Source organism: Eublepharis macularius, chromosome 12 (assembly GCF_028583425.1).
Source record: "Eublepharis macularius isolate TG4126 chromosome 12, MPM_Emac_v1.0, whole genome shotgun sequence".
NCBI classification, from domain to species: domain Eukaryota; kingdom Metazoa; phylum Chordata; class Lepidosauria; order Squamata; family Eublepharidae; genus Eublepharis; species Eublepharis macularius.
This window is the reverse complement of record NC_072801.1, coordinates 70898303-70912294: the sequence shown is the minus strand read 5'-3', so window position 1 is coordinate 70912294 and position 13992 is coordinate 70898303. Positions and strand designations below refer to the sequence as shown.

The 13992-nt window shown below is 49.4% G+C and overlaps 1 protein-coding gene across 2 annotated transcripts; it reads left to right on the top strand.

Moving 5' to 3' along the window:
- Positions 1–389: 389 nt before the first annotated feature.
- CLDN15 (claudin 15) lies at positions 390–13992 on the top strand. Of its 2 annotated transcripts, none has more exons than XM_054992650.1 (5): positions 390–658; positions 6102–6266; positions 7952–8033; positions 8738–8848; positions 10801–13992. In XM_054992650.1, the coding sequence occupies exons 1-5, from the start codon at positions 442–444 to the stop codon at positions 10922–10924; spliced, it is 699 nt and encodes a 232-aa protein (XP_054848625.1). In that variant the 5' UTR covers positions 390–441; the 3' UTR covers positions 10925–13992. The 2 variants fall into 2 exon arrangements, with proteins under 2 accessions (XP_054848625.1, XP_054848626.1); XM_054992651.1 differs by lacking the exon at positions 390–658 and adding an exon at positions 697–849.

Below are 13992 nucleotides of genomic sequence, written 5' to 3'. Positions count from 1 at the left end.
GTGGTTGGCGTGTGGGTGGGTTGCCAAGCTCCAGGCGGTGGCTGGAGATCTCCCGGAATTCCAACTGATCTCCAGGCCACAGAGATCAGTTCCCTTGGAGAAAATGATTGCTTTGATGTGTGGACTGTATAGCATTATACCCTGCTGGGGGGGGGGCTGCCCTGCCCAAACCCCGCCCTCTGCAGGCTCCCCCTCCCAATCCCCAGGTATTTCCCAACCTGGAGCTGGCAACCCTCCTTCCCTCCGGGCCCCTCCTTCTCCCCGTTCCGTTAGACGGAGGGTGGACTTCGGCCCCTCCTGACGTCACCGGGGGGGGGCCCGCCTCCGCCTTCACCTGCGCTGCCCAAAGGCAAGAAGAGCTTAGACGGCTCGGCTGGCGGCTGGGGCGGCTGCTGCTGGGTCTAGTGGCTGCCGCGCTCGCTCTCTCGCTCGCCCCTCGCCATGTCCCTCCTGCTGGAGGCGGTGGGCTTCTTCTTGGCCGTCGTGGGGTGGGCGCTGCTGGCCGTGACCCTCTTCAACAGCTACTGGCGGGTCTCCACCATCTCGGGCAACGTCATCACCACCTCCACCCTCTTCGAGAACCTGTGGCAAAGCTGCGCCACCGACTCCACCGGCGTCTACAACTGCTGGGAGTTCCAGTCTTTGCTGGAGTTGCCAGGTAAGGGGGGGGGGGACGACCCCCAGCAGCACCTGTGCCCTTGGATCCCTCCACCTAAGGCAACCCCCCTGCAAAGTGTCCGATGGGAGGGAGACCCCTAAAACGAATGACATCCAACGAAAAAAAGAATGACACCAGACGAATGGGAATGATGCCAAAGGGGAAAGGAATGCCGCCGCCGGTCGCCGGAGGTGCGTTCTGAATGCTCCTAGGAACACAGGGCAGTGCCGAATGGCTAAGTTTGCCAGCCCTGGCTTGCGAAATTTCTGCAGCTTTGGGGGGTGGATCCCGGGGAGAGTGGAATTTGGGGAGGCGAGAGACCTCAGCGGTGTATAATGTCATCGAGTCCACCTTCCAAAACCGCCGTCCCATTTTCTCCTGGGGAACTGATCTCTGTGGCTTGGAGATCAGTTCTAATCCCGGGAGATCTCCAGCCACCACCTGGAGGCTGACAACCGGATTGTCCTGTCAAGTCGCAACGAAAAAAAGACACCAAACGAAGAAGACATGCCGCCGGCGGTGCGTTTGTTGAATGCTCCTAGGAACGCACGGCTGTGCGGAACGGCACCCTACCTATGTGCTTTCAAGTCAACCGACTGAGGGCGACCCCCCCAGCACGGCAGAGAGGCAGGGTGGCTTGCCATCGCCTTCCTCTGTAAAAGGTTTACTCGGTGCCCTCCATCCAAGTACGGAACCCGCTTAGCTTCCGAGATCGCGCTATAGCGTGCCATTCCACCAATTGCCCTAGCAAAGCAATATGCCAGGCGAGGAAAGACAGCGCTGGTGGGTGGGTGGGCGAGCCATGTCCCCGCGCAAGCTTCCTTACTGGTTCTTTAGCGTTTGTAGAGTTGCCAACTCCAGGTTGGGAAATACATGGAGATTTGGGGGTGGAGCCTGGAGAGGGCAAGATATGTGGAGGGGCAAGAGCTCAGCAAGGTATAATTTCTACAGGCTACCCACTGATACAGACATTTTCTGATGGCTGTCATCAGTTGTAGTTCCAGGAGTCTCCAAGCCCCATCTGGAAGTTGGCAACTCTAGCAACTTGGAAGGGTACTTGGGTGTGGTCCGTAGGAAGGGCACCTGTCATACCTCTGGGCATCCAGGAATAGTCCCCCCACAAAAAAAATCTCCCTCGCTGCTCTCCTCTCCCTAGGTGTCCACCTCTCCAATGTCCTTTCCTCTTTGGGGTAAAAAAAAGAATATGATTCGGACCGCTATGCTGAGCACTTGTGCAAAGTGCAGACGCTGTGCATCAGTTTCAAACCATACGTAGCTCCTCCATCTCTTTCTTATTCCTGGCCCCATTCTCTTGCCCTGCTCCTGTCTCGTCCAGACTGGTTCATGGGCTGGAGAGATGCGCCACTTTGCGTCCTCAAGATCTGAGTCCGGTGGCACCTTTGAGACCAGCAAGAGTTTCAAGGTGTCAGCTTTCTAGAGTCAAAGCTCTCTTTGTCAGATACCTGAATTGGAAAAAAGTATCTGAAGAAGGGAGCTCTGAGAACCTTGTTGGTCTCTAAGGTGCCGCTGGACTTAAATCCTGCTGTTCTACTGCAGATCAACCCGGCTACCCACCTAAAACCATCTGCACTCCCAGTATTCAGAGGAACACCAAACAGCCACAGGGACTGCAGTCTCCAGGGCAGCAGAAGCGACCTGTGGGCGCCTCTTTTGGCACTTCCCATGCCTGCTAGCCTAGAAATTTCCATACAACCTGCCTTAGAAGCCCTAAATCCCAATGGCGTATTGGTGGCTGGTTATTCTAACAAAGAGGTTAAGCCCCTTTGCACATGTTCAAAGGCTCTCTTTCTTTGTTCAGATACGCTAGGATGACCTCAGGCTGTCCAAGAAACTGTCATGCACCATTAGCTGGTGCAGAAATGGAGTTTTGTAACTGGGGGCAGTGTCAAGGCAATGATCCATGTGACTGATTGAAGGGTGTGTGTGTGTGGGGATTGTGCCAGACTGTATAATTTATTCTCAGAGTTCCTCTGAGCATGTGCAAAGTTAATCTTTTTAAATAGCCACAGCTAGCTCCTCTCTGTCTGGGAAAAAGTGTAATTGACAAGATTTGTCAATTACACAGGCTTGAGTAAGCAACATCTTTCAGCTGCTATCCCCCTCTTTTAATAACTGCTGGACAGGCAAACATTCAGCAGATGAAGTTGCACCCCAGCATTACCCTACCATTATTAGGACAGCTGTACCTGTTGACTTTCTGTCACTATTAAAGATGCAGCTAGGAAATCCTATGGAGTAGCACTGTTTCGATGCTGGCGTGAAGCTGGCACAAAGGTGCTTAGGGCTTCATCGAAGACAGGATTAAACCATGGGATCTGTTTGATTGATTGGTCCAGGAATCTGTTTCCGAAACCTGGATTCAGTCCTGGGCCTTGTGAAATGATGTCATAGCGTTCTGAAGCCTGTGCACAGAATAGAGTCTCACCCACCTATTTGTGAGTGGTTGATCAGAGCCCCTATATCTTAATCAATGGCTTGATTTTACAATTTTTAAAAAATTAAAGGTATCATCCACCGGATGCTGTCTTTTTCTTGATAAGATCAGAACTTTACCCTATTACATTCCACGCTATACTTCCAGCATTTCATGGCCCGTTGCCCCTGCAGTTGATTTCTTTCCTGCATAGGCGAGGATCCCTTCATTGCATCTGAAGAAGTAGACTGTAGTCCACAGACACTGATGCTAGAATGACATTCTGGTTCATCTTTAAGATCCTCCAAGCCACCTCCCCCCACCCCCAGTATCTCAACTGTGCACATTTCTCATAGCACACCCTTGCGTGGCGCTGAAGTCAGTACTTCTCTGACTGAAAATGGTTAAAAATTACAGCAAGCAGGTTTCTGGATGAGATTCCAGCCCTCGAAGGTCAAAGGGTTTATGGTGCCAGTCAGGATCCTGGTATTTTGTTTGCAGAACATTACGGTGGGATGCAAAGGAACAAAACACGTGCATACCTCCAGGTAGACAGAGAAGGGAAGGATGGGATCTGGAAATTCCTCTCCGTTCTTCGGGAGAGGTGATTATACACCATTGAATTGCCAGGGGAGAAGTGAACTTTCACACAGGAGAGACACAAGTCACTGGGCTGGATTCAGCCAGCTATTCTACTCAGTCTTAACCAGTTCTCCTCCTTACTACCCACCCCCCCTTGGCTTTTGTCCATGCAGGTCCCATGAACCTGCATAGCCTCTTTGGGTGGTCCAAGACTCCTCCCCTTCCTCCCCCTTTTTCCAGTGGAACAGCTGGTTGGATCCCACCCAAGAAGTGAGAGCGTGTGGCTAATCATGAACTGAAGGGCCTTGACAAGGTGAAGGGGCAGCTGCAAAAAGGGAGAAGATACGCAGCCATTCCTTGGGTTTTTAAGCCCTCCTGCGGCTAGCAGACATACAGTTGCCAACCTCTACATGGGGCCTGGAGAACTCTTGGAATTACAACAGAGCCCCAGACCACACAGCTCAGTTCCCTGTAGGCTCGCCAGCTCCAGGTTGAGAAATTCCTGGAAACTTTGGGGGTGGGGCCTGGGGAGGGTAGTGTTTGAGGAGGGGAGGGATCTCAGCAGGATAGAATGTCTTAGAGTCCACCCTCCAAAGCAGCCATTTTCTCTAGGGAAACTGATCTCTGTTGGCTGGAGATCAGTTGTAATTCTGCGAGCTCTCCAGCCACCACCTGGAAGTTGGCAGCCCTAGTTTCCCTGGAGCAAATGGCAGCTGTAGAGGGTGGACTCTATGGTGAGGTCTATCCCTTCCCCCAATCCCATGTTCCCCAAGCTAAACCCCCAGATCTCCAGGAATTTCCCAAGCCAGAGATGGAAACTGTACAGCAGAGGCTGTCATGAAGGTGCCTTACAAGAAGAAAGTGTGCTGGGGTGGCGGGCGGGGGGGGGGGGGAGTCAGAGTTTGTCTAGGGTACCAAAAATCCTTGGGCCAGCCCTGCTAATTGCATTGAGACTGGGAATTTAAACCTCTGCCACTGTGCCGTTTTCATATAACCTGCAAGATTTGCCCTATTGGGAAGCTTTATATATAGCCCATCAATACACGAAAATCTAACCTACGAGTCTGGCTACGAACTTCCTTGGCCCCCCACAGAGTAGTTCAAAGGTGCTCTCTTTAAATATTTGAAAGGCTGTCATTTGGAGGAGGGCAACGAGCTGTTCCAGTTGGCAGCAGAGGATAGGACCTGAAGCAACGGGCTTAAATTACATGTGAAAAGGTACCGGCTGGATATTAGGAAAAACTTTTTCACGGCCAGAGTAGTTCAAAGGTGCCTAGGGAGGTGGTGAGCTGCCCTTCACTGGCAGTTTTCAAGAAGAGGCTGGATGAATATTTGTCAGGGATGCCTTAGGCTCATCCTGAATTGGGCAGGAGCTTGGACTAGAAGGCCTGTATGGCCCCTTCCAACTCTGTGATTCTGTGAAATCCTTGCAAATCCTTGTGGCTATTTTAGGTTGGGGAAAAGCTTATGCCCCCTTTCACTGCATGCCATGGTCCCAGGATCAATTAGGGCCAGGTGTTTGAGAATTAAATTTCGGCACAGGATTCCCAGAGCACATCTGGTAGACAGGATTCAGAAGGGACCCAATGTATCCCGTAGCTAAGAAATTCATGATTTAAGTCACATACTTGCAGGGCTTTTTTCTGGGAAAAGAGGTGGTGGAACTCAGTGGGTTGCCCTTGGAGAAAATGGTCACATGGCTGGTGGTCCCACCCCCTGATCTCCAGACAGAGGGGAGTTTAGATTGCCCTCCGCGCCACTTGCATGCTTGCCATTTTCAAGAGGTTCTGGAACCGTGTTCCAGCTGAAAAAAAGCCCTGCATACTTGCATGCTTTATCCTGTCAAAGAACCATCTCTGGGCTGGGAGGCAACACGTAGAACAAAAATTGTGTTGGGGAGGGGTGACAATTGTTGACTGCCTCTCAGGGCCCCTATCCAAACTGTTTTTCCTGGGCATGTCTTTTTTAAAAAATGGGAGATCTTGGTCCCAGATTTCCTATGTCATGTATTTTTACTTAAATCTCACTTTTGACAGTTGGTTTTTCCCCCTGAAATGGGCACATTCTTACAAATAACACCCAATGGCCCTTAATGCTGCTAGGAAGAAAGGCATGGTATAAATAAATAAACATTTTGTTAAACATTTCAGTACTTGACTGGTCATTTCGATGAGGAAGATTGTCTGAAAGGAAGAACTGTGTTCTTTGGTTAGGGAAATGGTGGAGAGAGATTTTTGAAATGAAGGGAAATCACAACGGTTTTAAATGCTACCTGTGTATTTGTTAGCAAAGCATATACTACACAAGCATCACTTTGAAGCAACTGCTTCCTGTGGGTTCATGGCAAACCTGGTGCTGGTCGAGTCTTTGTTTGGCCTGCATTGATGCTGATAATCTGGGATTATAGCTCCGCTTTCTCCCCTCCAGCCTACCTGCAGGCTTCTCGGGCCCTCATGATTACGGCATTGGTGCTGGGCTTCTTTGGGATCCTCTGTGGCTTGGTGGGCATGCAATGCACCAAAGTGGCGGAGGAGAACCCCAACGTGAAGGCAAAGATAGCTGCGGTTGGAGGTTGCCTGTTCGTCTTGGCCGGTAAGTGGGGCAAAGAGAGAGTCTCAGGTAGAGCTGCCATGTTCCAGCTCCCCACAAAACTAGGCATTGCCGTTTATTTCCTTTTTGCTTTGGCTAGGGCTCCTTTCTCTTTGATCGAGTCTGTTATGAACTTGTGCCTCCATAGTGAGGCCTAGTGGCTCTAGGGAAGCCTGTACTAGAGTGACTAGAGGGCCTACATTTCCTAGGTTCCTTTTGGGACCCTGTGATTGGTTAACAGGATTTGGAGAGAAAAATTGCACCAATAGAGAAGTAGGGGGTGGTGCCTGAGAGAAGGGATATAAGGCCTCCACAGGGGGAAGTCATTCACTGGTAGGGAGCAGAACTGAGGAGAGGCTGTAGTAGATGGAGGGGGTCCCTCATCCAGAAGGGGTGAGACAGTTTGAAGCCAGTCACCAGGAGACAGCTAGGAACAGTCTAGTTAGATGTGTTAGGGTGTTTTTGTTCACCAACCTTTATTTTCTCCTTAATCTACAAAGTTTTGAACACCAGTTATTACCAAACCTTTGAAATAAAGTTGTTTATTATTCTGCCTGGGTCCTTCGGCCTCACACATAAAGTAAAACCTACTGGGAAAGAGTAAACAAAAAGGGTTGGTTGGGTGCTTTGGGCCCTTCCGAGGAAACCTGTTCCAAAGTGGTGGCAACCTACAGAGAACTTCCCTGGTCCCCGGCCTGCTATGACAAGAGCAATCCCAGCAATTATGAGGCATCTCAGGAAAGTGATGGAGGCAGGGCTGGATCAAATCTGGCTCCATATTGATGCCGCTGAGGGTAGAGGAAGCTCATTGAGAGTGAAGGTCATGCTTCCTGGACCACTCACCCTCTGGTCCGGATCCTGGTCACATCTTGATCCTATCTAGAGTGGTATAGAGGTTAGAGTGTTGGATTAGGATTTGGGAGATCCATATTCGAATTCTTGTCCTGTCATGGGTGACCGTGAGCCAGCCACACACATTCAGCCTAGGTGAAATGGAGAAGAGAAAAATGATGTAAGCAACTTTGTGTCCACTTTGAGGGGAATGGCAATGCATAAATAAATAAATAGAAAAATCAGGGACATCACTGAGGGCCCACAAAAACCTATTCTGGGCAGTTCTTCCGGACTAGGTAACTGTGTTTGTTCTCTTTTGCAGCGATCCCCAGAAAATTGGCAAAAGAGGGAAAGCCACATTTCACTGCGGCTGAAAATGTTCATGAAATTTGCTCCACCACTTTCAATTCAGCCCTAATTCATAACCTTATAAATAAATGAGACTGCATAAGCACTTCCAGTAGGAAATAGAGAAGCAAAATTATATGGTTTAAAGCAACTTCCATAAAATTATTTCAAGGGACAAAATTTCCTTGTTGGGGTATAAATGGCTGGGCTGCCCCATGGTTTTTTGACGATGCAACATGTTGGTTGTTTCCCAAGAGGGCTGTGTCTCCCTCTAGTGGCCATGGCTGGGTTCTGTAGCCGCTTGGTTTAGCTAGCCAACGCAATTCTTTCAAGCTCTCGGTGCACGCTGCATCCCTGGCACGACTTTGACTCTCGAAAGCTCGTACCCTGGAAATCTAGTTGGTCTTTAAAAGGCCCAAATCTTACTCCTCTACTACAGACCAACATGGCTACCCACCTGAAACTTCCTATACTGAATCACCCCTCTTCTTCCCTCACCTTCTTAGGTATCTGCGGGATGGTGACGCTCTCTTGGTATGCCTTCAACATTACCCGAGACTTCTTTAATCCTCTCTTTGCTGGCACAAAGTAAGTCTGTGTTGGGGTGGTGTGTGCGTGTGCGTGTGTGCGTGTGCTGACTTATGGCGACCTTGTAGGGTTTTCAAGGCAAGAGACATTCAGAGGTGGTTTGCCATTACTTTCCTCTGCATAGCGACTCTGGCCTTCCTTGGTGGTCTCCCATCCAAATTCTGACCAGGACAAACCCTGCTTAGTTTCCAAGATCCAGCAAGATCAGGCTTACCTGGAGGTGGGTGGGAGAGACAAAGGATAATGTTGAAAACGAGGGAGAGAGGAATAATACCTTCAGTGGTATGTGCTATCCATCCATCTATCCATCCAATTTATTGAGCATCCTGAATCGTGCTTGACAGCGAATTCTTATCTCACTCTCTGGTATCTTAAAAGAATGCACTCCTGGTCTCTTTTACATAGCACAAACAAAGGCAAAAATAATGGGCTTTCAATGGGTTAATTATCCCCTGTACGTTCAGAAGGCTGTTGTGACCTGACACTCTGGTTCTGATGGCTTGAAAAGTTCATGTAGCCCATTGCAGTGATCAAAGGTGGTGATCTTAAATGTCTCTCCCTGCCCCAGCTCAGATTGTTCTTCCACCCATCTGCAGACATTTATGATTCGCTTCAACCAGTCTCCAAATATCGGGTGGAAGGGAGCTAAGCCCTTGTCAGATGTGTTTGGGTCGGGTTCTGACATCTCTTCTTTGATGACGCAGGTATGAAATTGGGCCTGCGCTCTACCTCGGCTGGAGTGCATCGCTGCTGGCGATCATCGGAGGAGGGTTCCTGTTCAGCTCGTGTAAGACTCACTCTTCGCCGGAGAAGAGGTGAGGCAGGATCTGGCATAAATGGGGTTGGAATGGATGAGGCCTGCTGGCGCAGAAGGGAACATTAGGCAATGGAGACAGATAGCAGAGTAGGAGGCTACCTTACCTTGAAAAATTATCTGTCTAGCCATTTTTGATCCTACCCCTTGTCCAAGGAGCTTGATGTAGGGCTGCCAGCCTCCAGGTGGTGGCTGGAGATCTCCTGGCCGTAGAGATCTCTCCAAGCCATAGAGATTAGTTCCCCGGGAGAAAATGGCTGCTTTGGAGGGTGACCTCTATGGCGCTATACCCTAATCAGGTCCCTCTCCAAGCCTTGCCCTCTCTAGGGTTCTAGAGAGGATTTCCCAACATGGAGCTGGCAGCCCTAGCTTGATGGCATATATGGTTCTCCCTCCCGAATTTTAATTTCAAAACAACACTCTAAGACAGATATGGCTGAGGAGGAACGGCTGGCTCGGGGGGGGGGCACTCAGGGAATTTCTTGCCTGAATGGGAACTGGATCGTGGATCTCTCAGATCCCAGTCCAGCATTTTAGCCGCTGCTCCACAGAGGCTCTTTTCCTCTCATGCTGAAAATGGTGTTGGAGGAAAGGGAACGGCAGGCTTACAGGCTTACATATTTCATCGGGCTTAGCTGACACCACAGGCAAAATGGAGAGGGCACCCCAGAATCCTGTCCCTGTTGTAAGAGGCTATGATGAAGCATCCTGATTGCTGCTGCCTGCATGCACCACAACAAGAATGTTTGCTGTGGAAGGCATCTTAAGGAAAAAAAAATATATATATATAACCCAGTACAGGTGTATTTATTTAGTTAGAAACATTTCTGTTGTCTCTTTGAGAACCTGCTTGAGGCAGCTTATAAAATAAAACAAAAGCAGAACTTTAAAAGATATTAATTAAAATCTAGCATTAAAAACTCAACCCAGCATAGAAACCGGGTCCAGGTTGGGAAATTCCTGGAGATTTGGGGGGTGGGGCCCGGAGTAGGTGGGGTTTGGGAAGGGGAGGGGCCTCAGAATGGTATAATGCCATGCAGCCCACCCTTTAAAGCAGCCATTTTTTCCAGGAGAACTGATCTCTGTCACCTGGAGATCAGTTGTAATTCCGGGAGATCTCCAGCTACCACCTGGAGGCTGGCAACTTTACCTGTGAGTTCCCACATTGCCAGAGGGATGGGTTGCGCTGGAGGCCGATTCTCTCAAAATCGGCCCCAGATATAGAATTGGCTGCCGGTGCGACCCTTTACATTGCATCAGAAATTGTCATTTTCCAGTGATGCAGGTGACCATGTGTGCACATGTCTCAGGGCTGCCCCCCATTTCCTGGTGCCTCCCCACACTGGCAAGGTAGGCAGCAGTGAGGGGCAGCAGCTGGCGGGGGCTGGGGGATCTGGCAGCCCTGATAGAAACCAAGGTCACCAAACAGACCAATGACAGCTTAAAATAACAGTTTCTGGACTAAAACCAAACTACAATAATGTAAAAAGATGAACCCCTCAATTAAAGGAAACATTTTGGACTGACACCTAAAAGAAAGCAACAGAGGTACCAGGTGAGACTCGTGTTCCATAAACGAGGAGCCACTACTGAAAAATTCCTGCCTTTTGTTGCCGTCCACTTCACCTCTGAAGATGGAGGTACAGAGAGCAGGGTTTCTCGAGCGCCGTTAGGTTGGACAATAAGGGAGGAGGCAGTATGTTGTTCATACAGGATCTCTGCCTGCAATCTCAGCGGGTATGAGCGAGCAGAGTTACGTGTGGGTTAAATTATGACAGGAGGGGTAGAGGCTGTTCTATTGTGGCTCTGGCTCTTGATTGAGAAGTGCTCTATAGCTTGTCCGTTGATGGCCTGTATCCATCACCTCTGATTCTTGAGAATTTTATAATTGATATTGAAACAGACCAAAGAGTAACCACGGCTCCTCCTCCCTCCACTTTTGTGTCTTGACAGTTACAGCTATCCGTACAAGGCCACGAAGAGTGCTATGTCAGCCCCTAACGTGACGCCTGCTCGTCCCCGTATAGACTCTAATGCCAGCAGTGTTGGAAAGTATGGCAAAAATGCTTATGTTTAAGGCTGTGCAGTGGGGTGGTCCCCAAAGGACATCAGATACTTTTCTGGTTGCCCAGAACCTGAAAGAGACGGCAACTCACAAGGGGACTTTCTTCTCTCAACCCCGCCTTTGGACATTTTGCAAATCCCTGGTGATTGTAGGAATTGGATGGATCCATTGAAGCCACATGTCTGCGTAGAAATGTGTTCTGGAAGATGCTGCATTGCACCAGATTATTTATTGCTGAGGAGAGCTGTCTCCCCGTGTCTACCTTTCACTCTGTTCTCCCCTACACGGACCATCAGGTGTCGCCATGCCATCTGGCCATCCTAAAAGAAGAGGGGCAGAGGTTCAAGCCAACCTTCTGATTTAGAAGGCTTTCTTCTTAATTCCAAATGTTTGCAGAGGCTATAGCATCAGACCAGTAGGGTTGCCAGCTTTTGGAAGGCACAAATCTGGCAAGGGAGAGGCACCACCCTGGAGCAGGGCTCAGCTCAAGGACCACCCATCCAGCAGCAGGACTAATGGGGTAAAGGGGGTGCGGCCCCGGGCTGTCAAAGGGTGGAGTCCATGTTCCCAGGAACAGAGCTGAGGAATCAAAGGTTGGAGTAAAAATGTCAAGTGACAGAGTCTACAAAAATTGCTAATTCATCTAAGGTGTGCAGCTCTCTCCACTTCTCTTTTGTTGGCTGAGGAAATATCAGGCATGGCCTGGCAAGCGATGGAAGATGTGGGTGGTGGGGATGATTGGCAGCTTTGATGCAATTGCATCCCTTCCAGTGTGACCTGGAAGTGCCATTATTGTGCTAGGGGTGACACTCTAGCATTCACCTCAAATACTATGGTTTAACTTGGTTATAGAGTTTTGGGTGAATGTTAGGGCGTCACCTGATACAATGCCAGCATTTCCAGGTTGTGCTGAAAGTGATGGCATTACACAGGGTGTGCTGGTTAAGCCCCCCCCCTTTTGCTGGGGAATTTCCTCCTGCCACCCTCCTACGCACTGCCAGGGAGCAGCAGCAGAGAGGGATGAGGCAGGGAGGTCTCTTGCTAGACTGGGAGATCGGGCAACTCTTGAACAAGGGAAGCAGAAAAGGTAACCAAAGACCATTGCAGCGTTTAGAGAAGCTGCTTTTGAGGCACAAGTTAAGTCTGGGTTGAGAATGAACTTTAAAATTGGCAAGTCTAGTGCAGCAAAGGTTGTAAAGGTGCAGCAGAGCAAATTTCTTTGCACTAAACAGCTAACTGACCTCATGCCTGTTCCATTATATGTTTTTTTAAAAAAAAATCATCTGAAAACTGGCTCAGAGTGGGGAAAAAGCAGTCAGCCAGCAACCCTGTAGACCAGGGGTCCATTTATTCCATCACCCTGTTTCACGCAGTGGCCAAACAGAAGCCACTGGAAGCTTTGGTTGATATAGTCCAATGATATCTAGTGCTGGGCCCTGTTGATTTGAGAGGAGTGGAATCATTTTTATATCATTTTGGGTTAAGTATTCTGAGTCCCCACCCCCCCGCCTTTAGTGGCTCATTCTCCTTGCCCCCACCTACTTGTTACTTTGTAAACTGCTCTGAGTGAGTGGTTAATAACATCAAATGTTATTATTATATTATTACTCCCCGTCCCCCAGGCCCAATCCCTGCAGCGGAGAGGACAGACAAAATGGACAGTGGTAGGTGCTCCGTCGCTCGGCTCTTATTATCGCTTACTTATTGAGAACCTATAAGTAGGGTTGTAGTCCACAGCTTTGGACATTTGGGGGCTGTGCTGAGGCGGGGAAGGGAGCTCCGTGGGGTATGTGATGCTGCAAAGCCCACTCCCTGAAGCTGCCACTTCCTTCAGGACATTAGCTGAGTGCAAAAACGGAGCAGAAGTTACGCTGTGCCGATTAAAGAGGCAAAAAGTTTATTTGAGGAAATACATGCTTGATAGTGAAGTTGAGAGACAGAGAGAGGTTCCTTGCTATCTGACTACATCTTGCAGAGAGAGTGAAAAAAAACAGGAGAGAGAAGAAGCAGGATATTGCCCTGTTTAGCCCAACAGGAGACAAGACAAGGAAATGACCCCCAGGAAACAAGAGAGATGCTGCCCTCACCGTCCTAACTAAGTGATCCTTGCTGCCCCCCTGCATGGAAGGCTCTTCTTCCTTCTTGCGCACAGCGTAACTTCACTGCTCTGTGTTTGCACTCAGCTAACACAGGAGTGGTGATCCCTGTAGTTCGGAAAGGAGTCATCCTTCCAGGTGATCCGCAAGCCCCGCCCGAAGATGGGCAACCTTACCTGTAAAGAGCCAGCCACTAATGAAAGAAGAAACGGAAGGGCTGGTGGGCCCCCTGCTGGGGTGTAGGCTACATCTGTGTCCTAGGCTGCTACCCGCCCCCCCCCCCATGCCAGTTCTGATGGTATGACATGGGGCATGCCTGAACCCACTGATGTGTGTGCATTTAATTCTGGGGCTCGTTCCATCAGGGCCAAAGATGAGAGAGTGCAACCACCCGGCGTCATAGAATGCATGCCTCGCAGATCAGATGCTTGTGCGGCTGTTCTGCCCTTGCCTGTCTTGCAGGATTACTGGCTTGGGCAAATGTTTAAGGGCTCTTGGCCAGACTTTGCTGCTAGAAGCTGAAAATCCAATGTAGCCCATGGACGATACACAAAGTTCTCATTCTGAGATCTGTCACCTACTCTTGAACCCCCTTCAAGGGCTCGGCTCTAGAGTACTTGGGTTGAAAGGGAATTCAACTTCTGACAATTACTCACAAGGAGGCTTAATTTAGCACTTCATCTTGGGCTTGTACAGAAAGTTAAACAGCACCTTTTTTTTAGCAGGGGTAAGTATTATTGAAAGATACTCAGCTTGAGGACATGGCAGGTTTTGGCTTCTGCCCAGCGCCTCCTGAGCAGGAGCAAGAACAACCAGACAGCGCAACGAAAGAGAATTTTGAACTGTGCAGTCACTGAGCTAAGAGTCCTTGGGGGCTGGTTTGCTGAGGGGCAGAGGACAATGCAGAGGTGAACCCCTGACCAAGAAGCACTTTCTGACATTTTCAAATGTTTTGTATTAAAAAAAAAAAGAAATGTTTCGGCA